This window comes from Eptesicus fuscus, chromosome 1, assembly GCF_027574615.1.
Source record: "Eptesicus fuscus isolate TK198812 chromosome 1, DD_ASM_mEF_20220401, whole genome shotgun sequence".
Taxonomy (NCBI): Eukaryota; Metazoa; Chordata; class Mammalia; order Chiroptera; family Vespertilionidae; genus Eptesicus; species Eptesicus fuscus.
In genome coordinates this window covers 5,823,461-5,847,509 of record NC_072473.1, presented here as the reverse complement: position 1 = coordinate 5,847,509, position 24,049 = coordinate 5,823,461, and the positions used below count along the sequence as shown (strand labels likewise).

At 43.6% G+C, this 24,049-nt stretch overlaps 1 protein-coding gene across 1 annotated transcript in view; it reads right to left on the bottom strand.

Annotated features, from left to right (window-relative positions):
• Positions 1 to 9,068: 9,068 nt before the first annotated feature.
• EGFL6 (EGF like domain multiple 6) overlaps positions 9,069 to 24,049 on the bottom strand; it is a 33,934-nt gene continuing 18,953 nt past the window's right edge. Inside the window, 6 exon segments of the mRNA XM_054714814.1 lie at positions 9,069 to 9,221; positions 11,119 to 11,438; positions 14,554 to 14,676; positions 17,210 to 17,344; positions 19,524 to 19,643; positions 22,915 to 23,034. Coding sequence (XP_054570789.1) covers positions 9,069 to 9,221; positions 11,119 to 11,438; positions 14,554 to 14,676; positions 17,210 to 17,344; positions 19,524 to 19,643; positions 22,915 to 23,034 — 971 coding nt within the window.

Sequence of the window (24,049 nt, the reverse complement as noted above, 5' to 3'; positions counted from 1 at the left end):
TTTTTCATAGTAATTCTCAAAAATTTTGCTGTTTTATACTTACTGCACAACTCAATTTGGACCAGGCACATTTCAAGTACTCAGTTGCCTATGTAGCTAGTGGCTACCATATTGGATACAGTTCTAGAACATATGCTAATACAGATAATGCTTAGATACACACCTATACCTCTAGCTTCTGAATACATACCAAAAATTGAGTGTATACAGCGCCAGCAAGAGTATGCATGTAAAAGCTTGTCATTATTAACTAGTACTACAGTATGTGCAAGGTGCACGCATTTGGCCTTAACCCCAGAGTGGAAGACCAGAGAAAAATTTCCAGAAGTTTACAAATTAGCAGTAACTTAGATCTGTTGAGAACTTTAGATCTAAGATCTAATCCAGCTACACAGGGAGCCCCTTCCTCTGGGGAGCGAAATGCCAAATGTCCGTAGGGGCGTCTCGGTTTCTGAACTGTCAATACTGCGCTAGGGGACGATCCCTAGCAAAGGTGCAGGGCCAGTGAATGGAAGGGACACCCCAAGGGCCCGCCCTGGCCCGGGTTCGGGTTCCAGTGGGTGGGGTGGAACGACAAGCAAAGCCTGCAGCAAACCGTTCTGGGGTGACAGCCTGGCACCCAACACAAGCAGGGGCGGCCCCGAGGGATCTGCCCACCCCGGGATCCTCGGGCGGAGGGGACAAATCAATGTTCGGGCCTGCCCCGCCCGCGCACCAGGACTCCCCTGGGCAGAGCCCCAGGCGAACCCGGAGCGCAGCTCACCCAGAAGAGCTGGCTGAGCGCGGAGCCCTCCGCGGCCTCCGAGTCTAAAATGAACTTCCGGTTCCCAGGGCGGGACCACCAAGGTTCAGCCAATCAAAGCCCGCAGACTGGAAAACACAGCCCGGATTCAGCGCTTGCGTGCTAGGGAAATAGCGCCTGCGCACAGCGATCAGCGGCCAGGCGGGTTTGGGCCGCTCGCTGGAGGCGGTAGGCCCAGGGCCAACAGTGCAGCTTGCGGGCACGGATTGAAAAAACTAGTGCGGGTATTGTCTTTCAGCAGCAATTTGTGGACCTACTCTGCAACGTTCCATTTCTGCTTCCAGTCAAGACAGTGCTCAGCTAAATGTTGACAAAACTTTGGACAAATTGCTAATTACCTATATAATGCAGAGATTAATTCCACTAGTATTTAATGCACCCCTAGCATGCACCAGCTAATGCGAAAGGAGTAGACATTCATTAAGTAGCCACTAATCACTTGTGCACATCTTCCCCCTGCAAAGGTTCAATAAAACCAAAGTGATGGTACAACTCGAAGGGGTCCTCAAACTACGGCCCGCGGGCCACATGTGGCCCGCGAGGACATTTATCCGGCCTGCTGGGTGTTTTTGCCGCCGCAGCCTGTCCTGCTTAGCAGCTGACTTAGCAGTGTGCATAGGAATTTGTTCATAGTTTTTTTTTTTAAACTATAGTCCGGCCCTCCAACAGTCTGAGGGACAGTGAACTGGCCCCGTTTAAAACGTTTGAGGACCCCTGACCTAGAGAATGTGGCTCCCTTCTTTGCTGACCCCCTCCTATAAGACAACTTGGGGGAGGGTTCAAGGAAGCAGGGGTCTGCTCTGGATTGGATGCTGTCAGGAAGCAGGGCAATTCTAAGATGGAGCAATGTAATAAACCTTACCTAGAAGAAGGGAAGACTAAAGCTGTAATTAGAAAAAAATTTATATATAAAGAAGAGCAGCAGTAACTCAGTGTAAAAAAACCGTTGAAATACTGCAGGTCCATTCTGGATGTAACCTGAGACTTTAGTTGCAAAATTTGATTGCTATAAGATTGTTTCTATCACAAGAACAAAGTGAGACATCTGTAAATCAATTTTATTGCACAGGCTGGGCTCTGTAGGGTGAATGGAAGAAGAAACAATTTTCTCTCACCACTGCCTTGAAACAAGCTTTGTGGGCTCTCTCCCCTGTGTGGGCTCCTCCACGGCTGGATCTTGAGGCTTTTCCAATTACTTTCAGGTATAAAGAAATCATCTTAGTTTTAGGCTACTAAAACCCATTCTAACCTAATGGAAAGAATTCAATTACTCATCCCATTCAAAGCTCCGACCTTCCCTCGCTCAGGTGTGGTTTGTAACTCTGGAACAGCAAAGAGAAACACATATGAAGGGCTAGCAAGTCTGGTTTTAATAACTTCTTGGTGTAGCTCATAGGATGGAAATCTAGAGGCAAAGAAACAATATTTATACTACTTGGTTACTGGGATGCTTCAAAATTCCATTTAATCAGAAAAATATAGGAAAAGTACAAAAAAAATGGGATGAAAGGATGCCAACTCTATTCAAAGACCTGCCCACTCGATTGCCTTTTGCACTGTGGTTAGGAAATCTGAGCTGAAGCCTACCACTAGGATTTAATTTGGTCAGAGTGGCTTATTACCAGGAGTACAGTCTGCCAGTGATCCTGGACAGACTGTTCCATGAAACGCCTCTTCATTTTGGTTCTCAGCAGTTCATCCGAATAGGAAGACATAAAAACTGAACTAAAAATCACTGGCCCGTGCTGCTTCCTTGTCTTTTTGTTCTTGCACCATGTAGCTTCAAAGCTCATTCTCATGGACTAACTGTACTCACCACCCACAGCCCCTTTTCATGGTATAACCTGGGAGTGCTGCCATAGGGGCCATTAATCAAAAATGACAAGATAACAGATGACATGATACTGTACACAGAGAACCCTAAAGACTCCACCAAAAACCTACTGGAACTGATAAATGAATTCAATCAAGTAGCAGAATACAAAAGAAATATCCAGAAATCACTTGCATTTTTATACACCAATAATGAACTATCAGAAAGGGAAACTGAGAAAACAATCCCATTTATAACAAAAAATACCTGGGAATTGCCCTAGCCAGTTTTCTCAGTGTTTAGAGTGTTGGCCCATGGACTGAAGGGTTGAGGATTCGATTCTGGTCAAGGGCAGGTACCTCGGTTGCAGGCTCAATCCACAGCCCCAGTCAGGACACGTGTGGGAGGCAACCAATTAATATGTCTCTCTCACATTGATGTTTCTCTCTGTATCTCCCCCTTGCTTCCACTCTCTCTAAAAACCAATGGGAAAATATCCTTGGATGAGGATTAACAACAACAAAATACCTGGGAATAAATTTAACCAGGGGTGTAAAAGACCTAAGGACTAGTTTTTTGTTTTTTTTAAATATGTTTTTATTGCTTTCAGAGAGAGAAAGGGAGAGAGTCAGAAACATCAATTATGAGAGAGAATCATGGATCCGCTGCTTCCTGCAAGCCCCCCACTGGGGATGGAGCCTGAAACCCAGGCATGTGTCCTGACTGGGAATTGAACTGTGTCCTCCTGGTTCATGGGTCGATGCTCAACCACTGAGCAACACTGGCCGAGCTCATATACTAGTTTTTATTAGTTGTTCTTAGTTTCAAAACTGACCCAAACATCAACTAAGTTTCTAGTTGCTAAAGAAAACAAAGGCATCAACTCGTTTGTCATGACAAGGGTACATCATTTAGACTGGTATGTTGGCATGTACTTAATCCCAGCTTTTATGTGATATGGTCCATGTGGGAACTTCGGTGGGTTTGGGTCAGCAGCTTTTAGCCCACTTTCTGAAAAGCTAATTAGTTACCCCAATCTGCCCTAGCAGGGATCAGCCACATGACCCAGGCTGGCCCACCTGCCCACCCCTCCCCAGAATGTGAATTTTGAGCAGAAGATTTGAGGGCCATCAGAAAATGTTAAAGTTAAAGTTACACTTGCACCTGTTTATTCCTGACACTTGAGTTATCTTTTAAGGGTAGCCTCCCTTCATTTGTCAGAGACCAGCAGAACAGGACATAGGACCAGTAAGCGTTGATAGAAGAGAATGAAAGTTCTGCAAGATTGGATTCATATGTATGTATACACACACACACACACACACACACACACACACACACACACACACATATATATTTTAGAGAGGAAGGAAGGAAGAGATAGAAACATCAATGATGAGAATCATTGATGGGCTGCCTCCTGCACCCTCCCCCCCCCCCCCCCACCCCCCCACACTGGGGATCGAGCCCGCAACCCAGGCATATGCCCTTGACAGGAATCGAACCTGGGACCCTTCAGTCCACAGGCCGACGCTCTATCCACTAAGCCAAACCAGCTAGGGCAAGATTGGATTCTTCAAGATCTCAGTGGTGACTGAATTGTAAGGTTTTGGGTATCCAGAAAGAAGCATGAGTCCACCAGACACTGGAAAAGGGAGAAATGGAGCAATTCGGGGTGGGAGGGTGGGGGGCTGAAACCGGTTTAGCTCAGTGGATAGAGCGTCGGCCTACGGACTGGAAGGTCCCAGGTTTGATTCCGGTCAGGGGCATGTACATTGGTTGCGGGCACATCCCCCGGTGGGGAGTGTGCAGGAGGCAGCTGGTTGATGTCTCTCTCTCATCGATGTTTCTAGCTCTCTATCCCTCTCCCTTCCTCTCTGTGAAAAATCAATAAAATATATTTTTTAAAAAAGTCCTTTTAGCTGTAAGTTTCCCTGGTGGCAGCCACATACATATGCTCATAGGCTGCCACAAGGGGGCACTGCTGGAACTCTGAGAAAGGGTCTCAAAAATGAATGGTGCAAGTGGAAAGTCTCACTTTGAGCAGGAGAGCTGTGTGACTGCAGCTTGGACTCACGAGGAAAAAGATTTTTAAAGGGACAGTGACAGCAAGGAGGTTGATGGGAACTGGAATAGAGGCGGTCAAAGGCCTGTGAGGCCAGGATATTGGATGGGTCATTTGCACAGATTGATTGATGACAATGGCTAGCAAGGACAGAGGGCTGGAAAGCTCCTTAATGGCACCTCCAATGAACAGTGGCTTTTACATGGAAATCAAGAAATAAGAGACTATAAACAAGAGTAGGACGAGGAGAATAGCATCTTCAACTCTAGACCCTGATATGTGTGCGCTGTGGGAGGATGAGTGGCAGCCATTTGATCAAGCTACAGGGGTAGAAGTGGCTATGTTTAGCTAAGGCTGAGAGATGGAGGAAGACATCACTGGCATGAATTAAGATGTAGCAGAGTTTGTTCACCAGACTGTGGAGTATGTGTGATGGGGGAGGGGCAGAAACAGTGAGAGTTAGTGTCCAAAAGAGGAAGCTCATAACAGTGTGGGGATGAGAGAGTGCGAGAGCATGGATGACATGTGGGGGGGGGGTGGTTTGGACATTGGATCATGGCCAGGGTCAACAGATAGGGGAGTCATGGCTGAATTAGCTGACCTTAGATTTCCCCAAAGGAAGCAAAGTATGATTCCATGCTGGTGCAGGTTAGAGCTCCATGACACTACAGGCTGTTGGTTGGAATTTAAAACAATATGTTGGAGCCCTGACCAGTTTGGCTCAGTGGATGGAGCATCGGCCTGTGGACTGGGGGGGTCCCAGGTTTGGTTCCAGTCAAGGGCATGTACCTTGGTTGCGGGCACATCCCCAGTGGGGAGTGTGCAAGAGGCAGCTGATGGATGTTTCTCTCTCATCGATGTTTCTAGCTCTCTATCCCTCTCCCTTCCTCTCTGGAAAAAATCAATAAAATATATTTAAAAACAAACAAACAATATGTTGGTATTTTATTTATTTATTTATTTAACTGTATGAGAATATTTATTTGGTAAATCACAGAAGTAGAAATAATTCCTATCCCTGTGGGTGTGGCTCAGTGGTTGAGCATCGACCTATGAACCGGGAGGTCACAGTTTGATTCCCGGTCAGGGCACATGCCCAGGTTACAGGCTCGATCCCCAGTAGGGGGCGTGCAGGAGGCAGCCGATCAATGATTCTCTCTCATCATTGATGTCTCTCTCTCTCTCTCCCTTCCCTTCCTCTCTGAAACGAATAAAAAATATTTTTTAAAAAAGAAATAATTCCTAGAAGAAATGGGTTTAAAAAACAAGTTATAGAGGAAGGAAGGGCTCTTGGAGCTTGGGAGTGAGGAAGGGATGGGCGGCGGGGAGGACGGAGAAAGGAAAGGGAAAGGCATGGGCATGGGCATGCTCCTGGAAGGGAGAGCACCAATAGGTTGGTATTTAATGGTCTAAAAAGTTAATCCCCGAGACTATGGTCTTGTGTTGAAAATGGCAGAAGTAGCCCCCGGGGAGCAGGGAGAGTGGTCACCTGAGTCTGGATTCTGCTTTGTTTGAAATCCTAGGTAGGCCAACAAAGGATGTTTTTTTCTTTCACTTAATAAAATATTGAGCAGTGACTCGTCTGAGCAGCGGTAGAGATGCCATAATGTCGTCAGTGACCCAGGCTTCCTCCAGCTATGCACTCCTGATCACCAAGTACCTCACAGAGTTGCTGCCTTCACAACCACATTGAAGGCAGAAAGAAGGAAGAAGAGAAATGGCAAAAGTGTGCTGCCAGCTGAGAGCCTTCTTTAATGATCCCTTCTGGAAGCCTACCAATGCTTCAGTGGCCTCCTCCAACTGAAAGAGATTTTGAGAAATGAAGTCCTTTAGTTGAGTACATTGCCCTCTAACCCTCAAATATATTTATATACTAAAGGCTCAGTGCACGAATTCATGCATGGGTGGGGTCCCTCGGGGTGGCCTGCAGAGATAGGGCCCCAGCTTGCGCCTCCAGCCTTGCAGCCCCACAGCCCCGCCTGGCACCCCGCCTTGGCCTGGCGCTGCCCCTCACCTGCTCCACCATCCCCACCCCCCACCCCTGCGGCTGGTCGCCATCTATGGGGCGATTGGTGGGGCTATTGGGCCCCACTTGCACCCACCTTGACCCAGCGCTGCCCGCTCACCTGCTCCACCATCCCACTACAGTCCTACTCTTTTTTTTTAATTTAATAAATCTTTATTGTTCAGATTATTACAATTGTCTCTCCTTTCCCCCCCCCATAGCTCCCCTCCACCCGGTTCCCACCCCACCCTCTGCCCTTACCTCCCCCCGCACTATCCTCATCCATAGGTGTACGATTTTTTTCCAGTCTCTTCCAGCACCCCCCACACCCCTTTCCCCCTGAGAATTGTCAGTACACTTCCTTTCTATGCCCCTGATTCTATTATATTCACCAGTTTATTCTGTTCCTCAGATTTTTAATTCACTTGATTTTTAGATTCACTTGTTGATTACAGTACCACTCTTGTCGGGGCCCATTGGGGCTGGCAGTGCCTCCACTACTGCCTGCCATGTTTTGCACCTCCCCCTGGTGGTCAGCACATGTCATAGAGAGCAGTGGAACTCCTGGTCCAACAACCACCAGAGGGGACAATTTGGATATTAGGCTTTTATTATATAGGATGGTTACATTAGTAAGGGAAAGGGTGAGAATGAATACTGGATATGTAACTAGAAGTCTCTGCTACACATATTAGAGAAACATGAAATATTAGCTTTATGCATTGTTTTTATCCATGTATAACATGATTCACAGGCCTCCCTATTTCATTTTTGGCTCAACATCTCTTCCTTCATTTAAAAAAAAATATTTTTATTGATTTCATAGAGGAAGGGAGAGGGAGAGAGTGAAACATCAATGATGAGAATCACTGATTGACTGCCTCTTGCACACCCCCTACTGGGGATCGAGTCTGTGCCCTTAACCAGAGTTGAACCCGGGACCCTTCAGTCCGCAGGCCAACGCTCTATCCACTGAGTCAAACTGGCTAGGGCACGTTTCTTCCTTTAATCTGGATCACTGGGACACTGTCTTTTATTACAAATTCTCCCCCTATCTTTTATTCTAAGGCACAACTATGGTCTCAAATTTCCTCGATCACTGAATGGATAGAAAGTCTTCTTCAGATTCTAGTGCAGTATTTGAAACCATATGTATCAGTTAGCTTTTGCTGTGTAACAAACCAATCCAAATTTTAATGTCTTAAAATAACCATTTTATTCTTTCTTACAATTCTGTGGGCTGATTTGATGTAGCTGGGGCAGGTTTTCAACTGGTCTTAATAGAAAAACTGTTTTTGAGGGTTTCTGTAACTACCAGTTCTCAAACAGATACAGCTACATTCCCGTGTAGACCTTTTGTGCCAAATTTACTGCACTCTAAAGAAAAACAATTTGTTTCCCTACCCTCCCACAAGAGTTTCAGTATAAAAAACCTGAAGAGACTACAAATTTTAAAGATTATTAAATGGGCCACCTTCTCTCTTTCCTTACTCTTATGGCCCAATGCCTTCATTGCTTTTAGGAGAGGTCAAGGAAATATATGGAGAACCTTCTATTTGGGAGCTACCTTGGAGCTATTTGTGACTGAGAATCTTAAAGCAGAGTATCCTTTCATCCTCAGAGAATTCACTCAGGTTTCATTACCATACAAAGCTGTTACTGGATTTGGAAGAAAAGAGAAATAGAAAAGAGTGTATCCATCTTTTTTTTAGTCCTGCTACTTGCTTAACTTAGTTGTAGGTTCTCTGAAGCCTTGAATTCAACAACTTATGCTAATTTGCATTGCAATTATGAAGCCTAATAAAGCAGCCATGTGTTCCTATAATAGAAAGTACTTTTAAGAAAATAAAGTATTTCCATAGAGAAAAGAATAAAAACCACATTTCCACAAAGCAAATAATCATACACATAACTAAACATAAAATCAAATTAGCATATTTTCTTACTTAGAAAAACAAACCATGACACAAGGCAATTATTTGGATATTAGTACAAAGAATTTAAACATACAAGTTTGGCTATAAAAGATCAGGCTAAGCAACTTAGGTAAGTCTATCTGTGATGTCATGGTTTCCAAGAAGTGCCCTAAGAGTCACACAATTAAACATTTTTCTGTACTTTTTTTTTCTTGGTAATTCTATAAATGTTGTATAGAGAGGTTCATAAACTCATATAGACAAAAAAAATATATTGGGGGGAAAAGCTGAACTGACATTTCCACATTTTATCAATTCAGAAATGAATTTAAAGCACATAATGATGCATCTATACAAGAAAGGCAGCTTACAATAATGTTTCTATTGGTACATTACAATTTTTCAGTTTGTATTTTTTAAATGGAGGGGCATCTATGACATAATATCAAAAAAGCAGAGAACTGACATTAAAAGTCAAATATAAGGATATAAAAGACAACAGTAACATTCCAGCATCCACTGATAAAAAGGCCACCAGGACATTAGCCTGACACCAGCATGACACCGTCTACAGCAATTTCTCCGGTTATGCCTTTGTCATGTTCTGCTTCAAAAGTGATCTAATAACGGAGAGGGAATAAAAAATTACTTCAAAATGTTCAAAACAATGAGATAATCAAACCACTGAACAGCTATTAAAGAGGACTAACTCATGTGTCTCTGTTGCACAGGAACTGGCTTTGACATTGAGTAGTAGGAATAGATTTTATTTTCCAGATGCCAGTTATCCACGCTGAGTGAGCTATGTTCAGAGGAAACAGGGTCACTATAACACCTAAATGAACCTGAAGAGCCCTGTGAAGCTGAGAAGGGCAAGGTTTAAGAAGAAATTCTTGAATTCCCATTTAAAGAAATAAAAAGCAAAAATAAAAGAATATGAGTTTCTTTAAAAAATTGCTTGCCCAGCCAGCGTGGCTAAGTGGTTGAGTGCTGACATATGAACCAGGAGGTCACGGTTCGATTATCGGTCAGGGCACATGCCTGGGTTGTGGGCTTGATCCCCAGTGTGGGGCGTGCAGGAGGCAGCCGATCCATGATTCTCTCTTATCATTGATGTTTCTATCTCTTTCTCCCTCTCCCTTCTTCTCTGAAATCAATAAAAATTATTTTATAAAAAAACTGGCTGGAAGAAATTTAATATTCCCTGTGAACATTTAATAGAAAACTATATAGTTGAAATATTCAGATTTTGGTAGTTTTGATATATTCAGATTTTGGTAGTTTGTAGTAGTACAGTTATTTTCCTTAACATATTGATTCACATATTCAGAAACTATCTGGCATGTCATTGTTTTCATGTGTTGACAAATGTTTAATAATAAGTTATAATCACTTTAATCTAAGATCTTTTTTAATAATCTACAGAGAAGCAGCAAGGTAGGGGGCGGTAACATGTCCCTTCTCACCAGGTTTTGGAAATATATTTTCGTGAGATTCTCACTCGCTATTAGGGGAGATGTTGTCATTGGCACACTAGTTCTTGGATGGGTGGTCCTGGGTCTACTCCTCACATGGTTAAATCCAACGGTCATGGGGCCAAGAAGAAACAAGGCAAAATATAGAGGGAGCAACAGATGCCCAGTGAGAATGAGATGGAAAGTCTCAGTGTGGGGGTTCAGGGCAGGTTAATAGGAAAACTGTCCTGTATGGGCTGGGACTTAGGGGGGGGTTCTGTCGTCATTCAGTTCGTGGAGAAAACTAAAGCTTATGCTCTACTTCAGGGGTCCTCAAACTTTTAAAACAGGGGGCCAGTTCACTGTCCCTCAGACCGTTGGAGGGCCGGACTATAGTTTAAAAAATCTATGAACAAATTCCTATGCACACTGCTAAGTCGGCTGCTAAGCAGGACAGGCAGCGGCGGCAAAAACACCCGGCGGGCCGGATAAATGTCCTCGGCGGGCCGCATGTGGCCCGCGGGCCGTAGTTTGAGGACCCCTGCTCTACTTGTAACATTTTCTTCCCTACAATGGTCTCCTTAGGCTTTTAAAACAATAACCACACAACTGTGAAATTCTCTTTTCATTGAGCGGGCCTGTAAAAGGAACCTTCAAGAAGGAAAAATGTAGGGTTTGGCAGATCCAGCTGGTAAGGGTCTCCCTGGTTTGGGGTTGAACTGAATGGAGGTCTGGGCAGCCAGACAGACAACTGTGCTTGCTGGACAAGCAGGCTGTCTTTGCAGGGAGTGGAATGAGAGGGTCTGTGTCAAACAGGACCCCCGCCCCCCAAGGTAAGGGAAAAGGACCCAGACTTCTGGTTGCCCACAGGAGCAAATTTGATTGCGCATCTGCAGAAGATGTTACATTCCAGACTTATAGAGAACCCTGCTTTTTAGGACTTAGAGCCAAACCCATTTCACTTAATGAGTGAAACTGTCTTTTCTTCTTTCATGTCCCAGAGAGACCACAACTCATTTTTCACAAAATGTGTAAAATAACAGAAGTGATACTCACAAAACACATCTCCTCGAAGACTTCGTTCCTGCTCCACATGGTTCTTCAGGGCTGTCTCCTCTCTTTTCTCTTCCTCCAGCCCCTCTTTCTTTCTTTCCTCATTCTCCCTTTTCCCTCCATCTGGGTTCCCATCTCTGGAAACACTCTCTTCAGAGTCAAGGGGCCGCAAGTTACCCTTCGGGGCAGGAGTCCCCGCAGGTTCTACGATGGTGTTTTTTATTTTTACCGTCTTTTTCATGCTGTTTTTGTGAGCAAGCAACTTCTTGATTCTGTCTTTGATGGTACCAGGTGCTCTGAGGACTTCCTTCACAGACTTTTCAGGGATAACTACCACAAACAATAACAGGTGAGAAGTTCCACCTTGGCCGATAATTAGATAACTCACAAAACAACAGAGCATTTGAAAAGTGTTCAAGTGCTGGAAATGAATACTTTCAGAATCAACCCACATGAGGCTCTACCATTTGATATTTTCAGAAGAACTATATCTGCACCTGTTTTAAGCAGTTATGTTATGGTAGTATCTTTTTAAAAATATTTTATTGATTTTTTCCAGAGAGGAAGGGAGAGGTATAGAGTCAGAAACATTGATGAGAGAGAAACATTGATCAGCTGCCTCCCACACAACCCCCACTAGGGATCGAGCCCGCAACCAAGGTACATGCCCTTGACCAGGATCGAATCCAGGACCCTTCAATCCGAGGTCTGACACTATCCACTGAGCCAAACCGGTTAGTGCTGTTATGGTAGTATCTTAACTATCTTAGAGGTCATACGTTTGTTTTGCTTCAGAGACTACGATGATGAATACCTGCTCCTACCAGGTTGGGCTACAGGTTCTAAGATGATGGATTTTTCGGGGGGTCCTCTCATATTTCTGTTTTCACACAGATATTCTTTATAGCTGGTGTCATCCAGGTAGCCCTATCGATTTGTCCAAATTTGCTGTTCAAAGATTACAGCTATAGCATTAGGCTGGACCAGGTAAATGGTCAATAACGGGTCATTTGTGACCAATAAAAATTGTGCTTTATGGTTCAATGTGTATATACCTAATTTTTCTTCCCTGCTCTCTCTCCGCTTTGAATTACTTAACCTCAATCCACTACTATCTAAAATGAAATAATTTTATTTATTGAATACTTATAGAGGCTTTTACATTTGCTGTTTTACATTCATTTCCTATTTCTCACCACTAGATTAAATTGTTTTAAAAAATGTACCTCTAGATTAATTCCTCATGCCCCCAGTGGATCAATGAAGAACTCAAGAGGTAGAAAAAAAGATCATTTAGCCCAACAACTTTGATTTATAGATGAGACAACTGGGTCATGTTAAGTGACTTGCCCAAAGTCACTCAGATACCAAGGGGCTAGGATTTGAGGGTGAAGCAGATGAATGATTCTTTTTTTCCAGCCTATTTCCATGACAGATTTATTCCTACTCTAGGGTTAAGGGTAACTTTTCTCTAGACTGGTTCAAATGCCTTGAAATCTAGAACCCAAAGATGCATGCCTCCTTTTCAGGGATCTACTCATGACAATTAAAGATATCTAACTAATGTAAGAAAAAGTAATTTTTAAAAATTAAAAACACTGCCCAGTCAGCATGGCTCAGTGGTTAAGCATCGACCTATGAACTAGGACGTCACAGTTCGATTCCCAGTTAGGGCACATGCCCGGGTTTCCGGCTCGATCCCCAGTGTGGGGCGTCCAGGAGGCTCCCTTTAAAGTGAAATAAATAAAAATATTTTTTAAAAATTAAAGACACTAAAAAAATTAAAAACACCGATCTTTAAAATCAAATATATTGTCCTTTTATAAAATATCTAGGCATGTGCTGGTCTAAAACTAATAACAGCTGAACCAATTTATTCAATTCTACTACTTGGATATAGATTAGAGGAAAATGAAATAAGGGAGTAGACATCAACTTTAATCCCTGAAAAGAATACTATCCAAGAAATTGGAAATAACATTTTTCTTGGCAATGTCTTAATCTCTTCTGTTCAATTCCTTCTCCATTACTTGGTTGATTCACTCTGTACCAAAGTGGTAGAAAAATAAACAAGAAGTCCACCATATTTTTGGGCAAGCAAAAGGAGAAAGAAAAAATGCTTTGAAAATATGCATGCTCTTAATTAATACATTGCTTTTACTTTGAAATCAATCTAAGGCTGTTATAACAAGAGCTACATTTCCCTATTCAATGAAATGTTCTAGTTATTTACCAATGTGACAGCCTATAGTTATAGGTTCGAAATCAACTACTACTAATACAAGTAAGGCTTCATTACTCATTTTCCTGACCTTCAGAGGGCCTGTTTTGACTTCTTTGCTGGAGGTCGCATGCTAAGTTTTGATTGTAATATGCTGATCAGATATAGACCTTCCCCTGGAGGCCCCACTGTGTAATTCTGCACATGGTTCCCTGAATCTTTTCCCAGGATCCAGCACGAAGATTAACAGGAAACACCCATTCCCTAGAAATTTCCTTTATGCAATCAGTAACATAAAACTAAGGACCTTTAATAAATAATGAGGAGAGGGTTGCAACCTACACCAGGCAAACTGAAACATCTGCTTTCAGTTTCTGCTTTGAAGTTTTGATTTTTTCCTTTTGGAAAAAAAAAATCAAGCCACAAGAACTTTGTGGTGCCAACAATTTCATTTCCTTAGTATGTTAAGAGGAAGCTGGGGCAAGGATAAGGAACCCATGCATAGGCATGACCATGAAGATATGGCTTTACCTGAGTATTGCTGTTTCAAATGTGACATAACTGATTTTTTTCACGTTAGAATTTCTTGATTATTGCATCATCTTCTTGAGAATATAAAAATGTGGGAGGAAGTTGCAGTAGGAGGGCCTTTGACACATTGGGGGATCTCAGACATAAAAACAGGGAATTCCAAGGATTTCAGATTCACAAGACAGTCTTCTGTAGATGAAGTTGGCAATTTCTCTGGGGGAGATTTGAGATTTCTTTATATACCCACTTTGCCCCCAGCTGGCATGGCTCAGTGGTTGAGCATCGACCTATGAACCAGGAGGTCATGGCTTGATTCCCGGTCAGCGCACATGCCCAGGTTGCAGGCTGGATCTCCAGTGTGGGGTGTGCAGAAGGCAGCCGATCCATGATTCTCTCCCATCATTGATGTTTCTATCTCTCTCCCTCTCTCTTCCTCTCTGAAATCAGTAAAAATATATATTAAAAAAATAAAAAATAAAACATAAGTAAATAAATAAATAGATAAATATATAAATGTAGTGCCTGCAACTTCAGTATTGGAGTATTGGAGATGTGGTCCGATTAGCAGAGAAGACAAGGCTGAGGCCGAGTTAAATTTTCAAACACTGCAGGCTAACTGATGAAGGGAGGAAGGAGACATGGAGAGAATGCTTCATTGGAAGAGCTTAGACACCGTGACCAAATGCTACTTACCGGAACACTGAAGTCCACTGCCTTTATATCCCTGCTTGCACTTGCACTTGAAGGATCCTTGGGTATTAAGGCAATTGGCATAGAGGCTGCACGTATGGGTATTTACAGCACATTCATTTAGATCTAAAAATGTGAACAAGCTTGTAGTAACAGGGCATGCTTAAAGACTACCATCTTGGGCCAACCATCAACATTGCCAACAAACCAAGTGTGGCCACAGAACTGTGAGGTGTTCATAACCCCCAGTGCGTTGGCCCGGAGCCCCAGCTTGCCTGACCCCCGGTAGGTAGGGCGTGTGTCTGTAGCTCAGCACCCCCAGCAATCTCATCTGCTTATCAATCCTGCTGAAATCTGTAAGATGTGTAGGTTGTTTTCTTAACTGTCCCATCTGTCTAATTTAGAACTGAATCACAATATCAGGAAATACATTCTATACAGGGAAGGGTTTGGAACTCCTAACTAACAAAGGACAAGACTGGCCAGGAACCATCGACATCATCTGCATATATAGGCATTTTGTTCAAAGACTGCAGACTGCCAGGAGCAAGGTCAGGCTGGTCTGAGCTTGTCTGCTGGATTTAGACTAGGAAAGCTGACCAAATTCCACCCAGGTGAGAAGTGCATAAGCCCGCTTCTCTGCCCGCTTTCTAGCTATGCTTTTGTAGACATACACACACGAAATAGTCTACTGTTTTTAATTTAGCCACAAAGGGAGCTCAGAGGCTATTCTCAATCACTTTTGTTAATCTTCACATGAGGATATTTTTCCATTGACTTTTTTTTGTATTTATTTATTTATATTATTCCATTGATTTTTAGAGAGAGTGGAAGGGAGAGGGAGAGACAGAGAGAGAAACATCGATGTGAGAGAGACACATCAATTGGTTGCTTTCCACATGCATCCTTACCAGGGCCAGGGATAGAGCCTGCAACCAAGGTATGTGCCCTTGGCCAGAATCGAACCCAGGGCCCTTCAGTCTGCAGGCTGATGTTCTATCCACTGAGCCAAACCAGCTAGGGCTAATCTCAATCACTTTTAAAATCACAAAAAGATTTGTTTCCTTTGGAAGCTCTCCATGCCTGTCCTGTGGAACCTCCCTGTGGGTATCAGGGAACAGGCTTCTGCTCTGTGACATGGCATCACCCATTACAGAGCTGGACGGGTCTGCAGGAGGGTGTGGGGTCCAAGCCCACAAGAAACAGGGGCTTTACCAGCCTGTCTGGGTGGTCTTTGCGTTTGAGAAGATCTGACGGAAGAGCTGTGGAAGCTTCACAGGATAGTTCAAAACTCAGGAATTGAGTGTTGCCCCAACATGATAACACAGGATGCATCCTAGGTGCAAGGTTAAATGAATTCTGACTTTCCCCCCAACTGTTAGCTTTCCGTGTCATGTGCACATTTGCTACACATATCATGTGACTAGAATTCTACAGGGGCCTAAACTCCCCTTCACTATAGGACCCCACGTTATATCAGGGCCATGGGAATGCATCCAAGGGCTCCACAGATACCCCATTTCTCGTGCTCATTGAGACTTGGAATCCCTTCACAAGGGATAAGTATTTTATTTCACACAGATCATGCCCACCGCTGCCTGATACCAGAATCTTAGCAGAGTGGTTTCAATGACCCTGGAAGGGAACATCTTAGGGATGTGGAGCTTGAATCACTAAAGGGCTGAAGGAGGAGAGGCAAGAGCACGTGCCTTCATATCCTTCAGCTGTTTCTCCAAAGCCACCCCTGCTGGAAACTGCCATGAACAGATCACTGAGATCAAGATTAAACAGGCCTTGTTACTCTTCCTTTTATCAAATATAAAAACTTCTTTATTGTTCCTATTTTTAGGTATGTACCTGGACAAAGAATGAAAAATTAAAAGCAAAACCAAACAAATTTTTTGAAAAAGGCCACAAAATGCTTGGCTGATATGGCTCAGTGGTTGATCATCGACCTATGAACCAGGAAGTCACAGTTCGATTCCCTGTCAGGGCACATGCCTGGGTTGTGGGCTCCATCCCCAGTGGGGGGCATGCAGGAGGCAGCTGATCAATGATTCTCTCTCATCATTGATATTTCTATCTCCCTCTTCCTCTCCTTTTCTCTCTCTGAAATCAATCTTCTATATATATAAAAGCCTAAGCGACTGGACGGTAGCTATGACATGCACTGACCCCCAGGGGGCAGACGCTCAATGCAGGAGTTGCCCCTGGGGGTCAGTGCATTCCCACAGCCAACCTCCCGCGGCTGGCCAACCTCCTGCAGTCACTCCCCCCCGCCGGCCACCCCGAATGGCCCCAATTGCCAGCCAGGCTGAGGGACCCCACCTGTGCATGAATTCATGCACTGGGCCTCTAGTAATAACATATTTTATATTTGAAAAAAAAGACCACAAAACTTATCTCAAGATATTTTCCCCATAATAGAGCTATCCAGACTGAAGTTCCTTAGTTTAAATCTTTACTGACCTGACTTCCTATAATTCATGGCGTCAGAGTTCCCTAAATGCCAGACTTGTAAAAAATGTAACTGTTTCTGTCATTCAGCTGGTTGGTACCCTAGATTGTTCAACTAATAGACTGAATTGAAATAGTTGTAGAGAAAGCCTACATGTTTGGTGGGGACAGGGAAAAAGAAAAAGGTGCCACCAGATCTTACCTACACAGTCATACCGGCCACTGATATATTTCAGTTCGAAACCAACATGACATTTGCAGTAGTAGCTTCCAAATGTGTTCACACATCTCCGATTGTAGGGGCAGACAGCTTCGCCAGAGGCACATTCATCGATATCTAGGATGGAGAACCAGAAGGTGTCAGTGACAGCAAGAAAAACACTCTCCCTCTGAAATACACACGCACGTGCACGTGCATGCACACGCACACGCACATTACATGTTTGCTGAGTGGATTAATATTTTTCCCGCTCTGTAAACTGCATAGCATACACAATTTTTGAAAACAATCAGATAGCTACACTTTAAGCCAGGGGTCCTCAAACTTTTTAAACAGGGGGCCAGTTCACTGTCCCTCAGACCGTTGGAGGGCCGGACTATAGTTTAAAAAAAGCTATGAACAAATTCCTATGCACACTGCACATATCTTATTTTGAAGTAAGAAAACAAAACTGCAAAAACACCCGCATGTGGCCTGCGGGCCATAGTTTGAGGACGCCTGCTTTCAGCAAACTGAATACACAAACATTTAAATTGTGCATTTTACAAAATAATTATTTAATTAGCAAGCTCTCCCAAGTCCTGAAATATTGACCCAAATCACAGAAATGTGGTTTCCTAAGAATAGACTTATTACACAAATTGTGGGTCAAGCCCAACGGGTGTGGCTCAGTAGTTGAGTGTCGACCTATGATCATGATTTGATTCCTGGTCAGGGCACATGCCTGGGTTGTGGGCATGGTCCCCACTAGGGGGCATGCAAGAGGCAGCCGATCCATGATTCTCTGTCATCATTGATGTTTCTATCCCTCTCCCTCTCCCTTCCTCTCTTGGAAATCAATTTAAAAAAACATCAAAAAAAGACTCAGATTTTGATTTCACTTTCAGATATCAAATCAAATAGATATTGTGTTGTTATTTTAGAATGGTGCTGGCTTATTGTTTCTTTTGCATTCTTTTTTTAAAAGTAAATTTTATTAATTTTTTACAGAGAGGAAGGGAAAGAGATATAGCGTTAGAAACATCCATGAGAGAGAAACATCAATCAGCTGCCTCCTGCACACCCCCTACTCGGAATGTGTCCGCAACCAAGGTACATGCCCTTGACCGGAATCGAACCTGGGACCCTTCAGTCCGCAGGCCGACACTATCCACTGAGCCAAACCTGTCAGGGCTTCTTTTGCATTCTTAAAATAATCAATAAATAAGTGATGGACTGACAACAATTACTTTTCAGTGATTACTTTCCTGCACATCCTCTTCTCCTTCCAATAAAAACAGCATCTGAACAATCAAAGACGTGGGGGGGGGGGGGACGGTGTGTGGATTCAGTTTTATCAGGAATTAGCCTTGTCATAGAAACCTTCTTTTACTACAGAATACTAAACTTGTCATTCTAATTAAAGCTGTTTGATTACTCTCAAAGAGCAGAGCCAAATTTTTAATTTACATGATTAAAAAAAAGTGTTTAACTGATGTAGGACCTATTTGGCTGAGCTTTCTAAATGCAGTGTATCAAGTTATGTACATTTACGATAAACATCCAGCACCTTGAGTGAAAAATATTTCTTTATAGTAAGGAATTACGAATATTAAATCATACTGATATTTCCTTATTTAAATAAATAAGATTAATAACTCAATGTTCTGACTTGGTTTGACATGGCTTATTAATGCTCTGTGCTCCTTGCTCTAAATATTATGTATATTTGGTGCAATATAATTCAGTACAATACTATGAAGATATGCAATTTGGTGGCCGAAGTAACATGTGCAGGGTAAATATACTAAAATAAAATTATTTCAAAATTTTTTTACACTATGGCATTAGGCAACTCCCAAATAACAGAGAAGTGTTCTTTCTAGCATTCCAAAGTCTAAAGCATATGTGGGTAACAATGTTGTCTCAGAGACGGACATAAGTCTGTACTTTTAGGAGCTTGCGATGTTTAGTCACCAAGCAGAGTGTATCAGTGAAAAAGGAGGAATTGAGCTCTAGCTGGTATTGCTAAGTGGATAGAGCATTGGCCTACAGACTGAAGGGTCCTGGGTTTGATTCCGGTCAAGGGCACATGCCAGGGTTGCGGGCTCGATCCCCAGTAGGGAATGTGCAGGAGGCAGCCGATCAATGATTTTCTCTCATCATTGATGTTTCTCTCTCTCCCTTCTCTCTGAAATCAATAAAGATATGTATATATTTAAAGTTAAGGAAAAAGAAAAAAGAAAAAGGAGGAATTGAGTAAAGGGATCAGTCAAGGACAGGGGACAGGGCGTGGAGGCGATGCCTCGTGCCTTACCAATGCAAACTCTTCCATTTGGGGCCAGGTGGAGTCCTGAGGACGGACACAGACACTGTGGCCCTTCCTCCGTGTCTTCACAGCTGTACTGGCAGTATGTCATGGCACACGTCCTAGAGTCTGGAAAAGTAGGCAAAGATGAGCCTCCTCTTGAGATGCTAAGTAGTGCTTACTGAGAAACCACCTCCGAGTTCTGGGATGTTACATGTAACACATGGAATGGAATCTATATATATAAAAGATAATATGCAAAGTGTCCCCTTGGGCGTTCAATCAACCGGGAGTTCGATCGCTCACTATGATGTGTGCTGACCACCAGGGGGCAGCGCGGAACGAAGGAAGGCCCCGGCCAGCAGCCAATAGGGACCCTACCCTTGCATGGAATCTGGGCACAGCAGTGCCTTGGTGGCCACGTGGTCTGTTTCGATGGCCAGTGTGTTGAATATGACTGTCTTTGGGTAGGACATGCACCCCTCAGTTACCAGGCTGCATCTGCCTCTCCTCCTGCCTGAGCTCTAATCACTTCTTTATGTCACCCGCTGCTCCCTACAGGGTTGAAATGCAACCTCCAATGCAGGTGATCAATCTGAGTAATTAGGGTAGAAGAATCCATTCTAGACAGCTCTCCATGCATGTCTAGCCTCAATGAGAGAGTCACTTGAGATATGAGACTTGGTCTTTTAGGTACCAGTTTTAAAACATGTGGCAGACAATACTGACTGGCTGCTAGCCATTCTGGACCTCCTTTTCTCTTTATATTAACACTAGTAGCCCTGTACATGAATCCGTGTGCCAGTAGCTCACCAGTAGATCGCTGCTGCCCTCCAGTAGCTCTCCACCTGCTGCCCTGCCCTCCTGTAGCTCCCTCAACCCCCCTTGCTGCCCTGCCCCCTCCTGTAGCTCTCTGCTGCCCGCTTGTAGCTTGCTGCCCCACCCTCCTGCTGATCCATGATCTGGTCATTATGCGGTCAGTCCTTACACTTCACGGCGTAATGACCATTTGCATATTACATCTTTATTATATAGGATCAACGAGGCTGAAAAGCCAGATATTTATCTTTTCCCCAGTTTCCCTTGCAGCAAAGAGGAGTGACCATGTCACCCAGTTGTGGCCAAAGAGATATACAGATGAGTCTGGAGGGAGTGGGGTTTTTGGAAAATATGCTGCTGCACAATAAAAGGGACAGTCATGACAGAGGTGTCATTCACTGGCATCACTCCTTTCCCCTTTGTCTTGCCTCCCTTAAATGCACGTGTGATGTCTGGAGCTGCGGCAGCCATATTGTGACTCTGAGGCAACAAGTATGAGAATGAAATCAATACCCTGAGGATGGCAGAGACTGAGTCCTTGTTGAGCGGTTGGGAAACTGCCTGCCTTTGGCTATTTTAGCAAGTAAGATGATTTAGCTGGATTTTTCTGTCGCTCATCGCTAACCATAACTTATCTCACAAAAATGCATTTCCTCAGCAGGAGTCCAGTACGTGTGGATCATAAGCTTCTACAACAGGAGAGCATGGCGAATATACTCCCTTCACCCACCCCATCCATGGCATGCCAATCACCCAGCTGCACAAGAGACTTCAGGGAGCCAGGTGCAATAAAATCAGCATCCAGGAGAGCGGTCCGGGGCCCCTGGACACTCTGAGCTATAAACAGAGAGGCCCAGGCAACCTTTACATACACAGAAACAAAGAGGGGGCAGGGCCAGATACACAGGCCGAGATAATGTAACAAACACCTACCGATAGTTATATTTCTAGTTCACTCTTCCTTCTCTTTAGTTGTCGTCTTTTAAAATTAATCTTCACAATTACCTAATTCTATCTTTCCATTTGGAGAAAGTTACCTTTTTTGGCACTGACTGGGCCTTCATGGAATGTTTTAGAAACATCCATTAGCATATATCTTTTCAGAAATGTTAAGTGATTACTATATAAGCCTGACTAGTGGTTCCCCCGAGGGTGTGTGTGTGTGTGTGTGTGTGTGGGGGGGGGTTCTGGCGATGTTCTATTTGGTAGTAGTTACTTGGGTGCTCACCATATAAGAACTCATTAAGCTATGTATTTGTCTCTGGTGGTTTTCTGTTTAATTTATAATAGTAAGGATTTTTTTAAAATATATTTTGTTGATTTTTTAAAGAGAAGAAGGGAGAGGAATAGAGAGTTAGAAACATTGATGAGAGAGAAACATCAATCAGCTGCCTCCTGCACACCTCTTATTGGGGATGTGCCCGCAACCAAGGTACATGCCCTTGACTGGAATCGAACCTGGGACCCTTGAGTCCATAGGCTGATGCTCTATCCACTGAGCCATACCGGTCAGGGCTAGTCAGGATTTTTTAAAAGCCTCTTGAATGCCTGCTCTATCTCTTCAGCTTGCTGGCCAATGAAGAATCTAGGTGAGTGGTGGTGTTGGGGCACTTTGCCAAGAAGGGACAGTCCATGGGTAAGCCAGGGGAGCAGTGAGCCCCGCATTAGCCAAAATTTTACAACAGCAGGAAAGCCCAGGACGGGCTGGGGAGTCCCCAGACTCTGCCACCACAGAAGCTGGCAGAAGGCACAGGCTCCAGGCTTGTTGGGGGCTGCAGGGCAGTAGAAAGAGAAATGGGAAGAGGGGAGGGAGGCCGGGAGGCAGGCAAGGAGGATGCGTTTACCTTTCAGCTCAAACCTGAAAAGCTTTCCTTCTCAGTAAATGAATGGATACAGACTCTCACCCTCCCACAGGACATGGGTTTCTCTTGATCACAGAAGGGCTTTTCTTTCCAGGAATGTGAACCAGAGTGTATTTGCAACAAGAGTCACTAATCTTTGAGCCTGGGGCAAAGGGCGTGAGAAAGGTACTTGGTGGGACTGATATTCCAAGATGGAATTTAAATTTATCACCTTCCTGAAACAAGCGGCTTATTCTAGCCAACATGTTTATTTTCGTGAAGAAACCCAATACATCCCTGCATATACAGAGATACAGAATTTATTTTGTTCCTCAGCGACTCTTTTTATTTAATATCCACATCCATAGAGACAGAAAGCAGATGTGTCATTGTCTGAGGGATGGGGGTGACTGCTATTAAGGATAGTTCCCATTTTGGGGTGAAGATTTTCTGGAATTAGTGGTGATAGTTATGCAATATTGTGAATATATAAAATGCCACTACACCGTACACTTAAAAATGGTTAAATGGAGCATTCTATGTTATATATGTTTTACCACAATTTTAAAAAAAAGTACTCAAAGATGTTTTAGCCTGGGGTGATGTTAGAGATTTTTCTGTGTGTTTTTTTGTTTGTTTGTTTGCTTTTAAATCACTCAAGTCAACTTTCTTCCAAGCATCAAATGGCAAAAGTTAAGCCTCAAAGGCTGACTGACAGCAGCCTGGCTGTTGACACTTACTGGCACATGTGGCATCCGGCATGAGCATGTGGCCACTGAGGCAAAAGCACTTGTAACTTCCATGTGTGTTCACACATCTGTGTTGGCATGGCCTGGGTTTCTCTCCACACTCATTCACATCTGCAGGGGGTGGTGAGAACACGAGAAAGGTTCCCTGAATCCGGAAACATCCAGATGTGGAACTGGGTAATGCAAAGATGTTCAGGGAATGGTGTTAAATGAGAACAGAAGATTGCAAAACCACCTATAAAGATCAATGCCAAACTTGTAAGAAATATAATATAAACCCGAGCCAGTTTGGTTCAGTAGATAGAACATCAGCCCGTGGATTGAAGGGACCTGGGTTCAATTCCAGTCAAGGGCATGTACCTCGGTTGCAGGCGCGATCCCAAGCCATGGTTGGGGCATGCGGGAGGCAACCAATCGATGTGTCTCTCTCACATCTATGTTTCTCTGTCTCTCCCTCTCCCTTCCACTCTCTCTAAAAATCAATGGAAAAATATCCTCAGGTGAGGGTTAACAAACATATATATAAAATAAAAATGCATAGAAAAAAAAGGCCTGGGAGGCTGTGCTCAAATGCTAATGATGGTTATCTCCAGATGGTGAGACTGTGACTTTCTTTTCTGTGCTTTTCCGTGTTTACTAAAAGAATTCTGAACAATTAGAATGAATAACCTGTCCAGCTGGTGTGGCTCAGTGGTTGAGTGTCAACCAATGAACCAGGAAGTCACGGTTCGATTCCCGGTCAAGGGTACATCCCAGATTGTGAACTCGATCCCCGGTGTGGGGCATGCAGGAGGCAGCCTGATCAATGATTCTCTCTCTTTCTCTCCCTCTCCCTCCACTCTCTCTAAAAGTCAATGGAAAAAATATCCTCGGGTGAGGATAAACAACAACAACAAAAATTCAGGATGCCCAGTTAAGTTTCAATTTTAGATAAATGATTAAACTTTTTTAGTATATATACATCCCAGTCAATATTTGGAACATAAGTACGCCATAAAATTATTTGTTGTTTATCTGAAATTAAAATGTAACTAGGGATCTGTATTTTATCTGGCAAATTTTCCTGGGGAACAGTATTATACAGATTGAAAACTGCTGTTCTCAATATTATAAATAAACTCTCCAA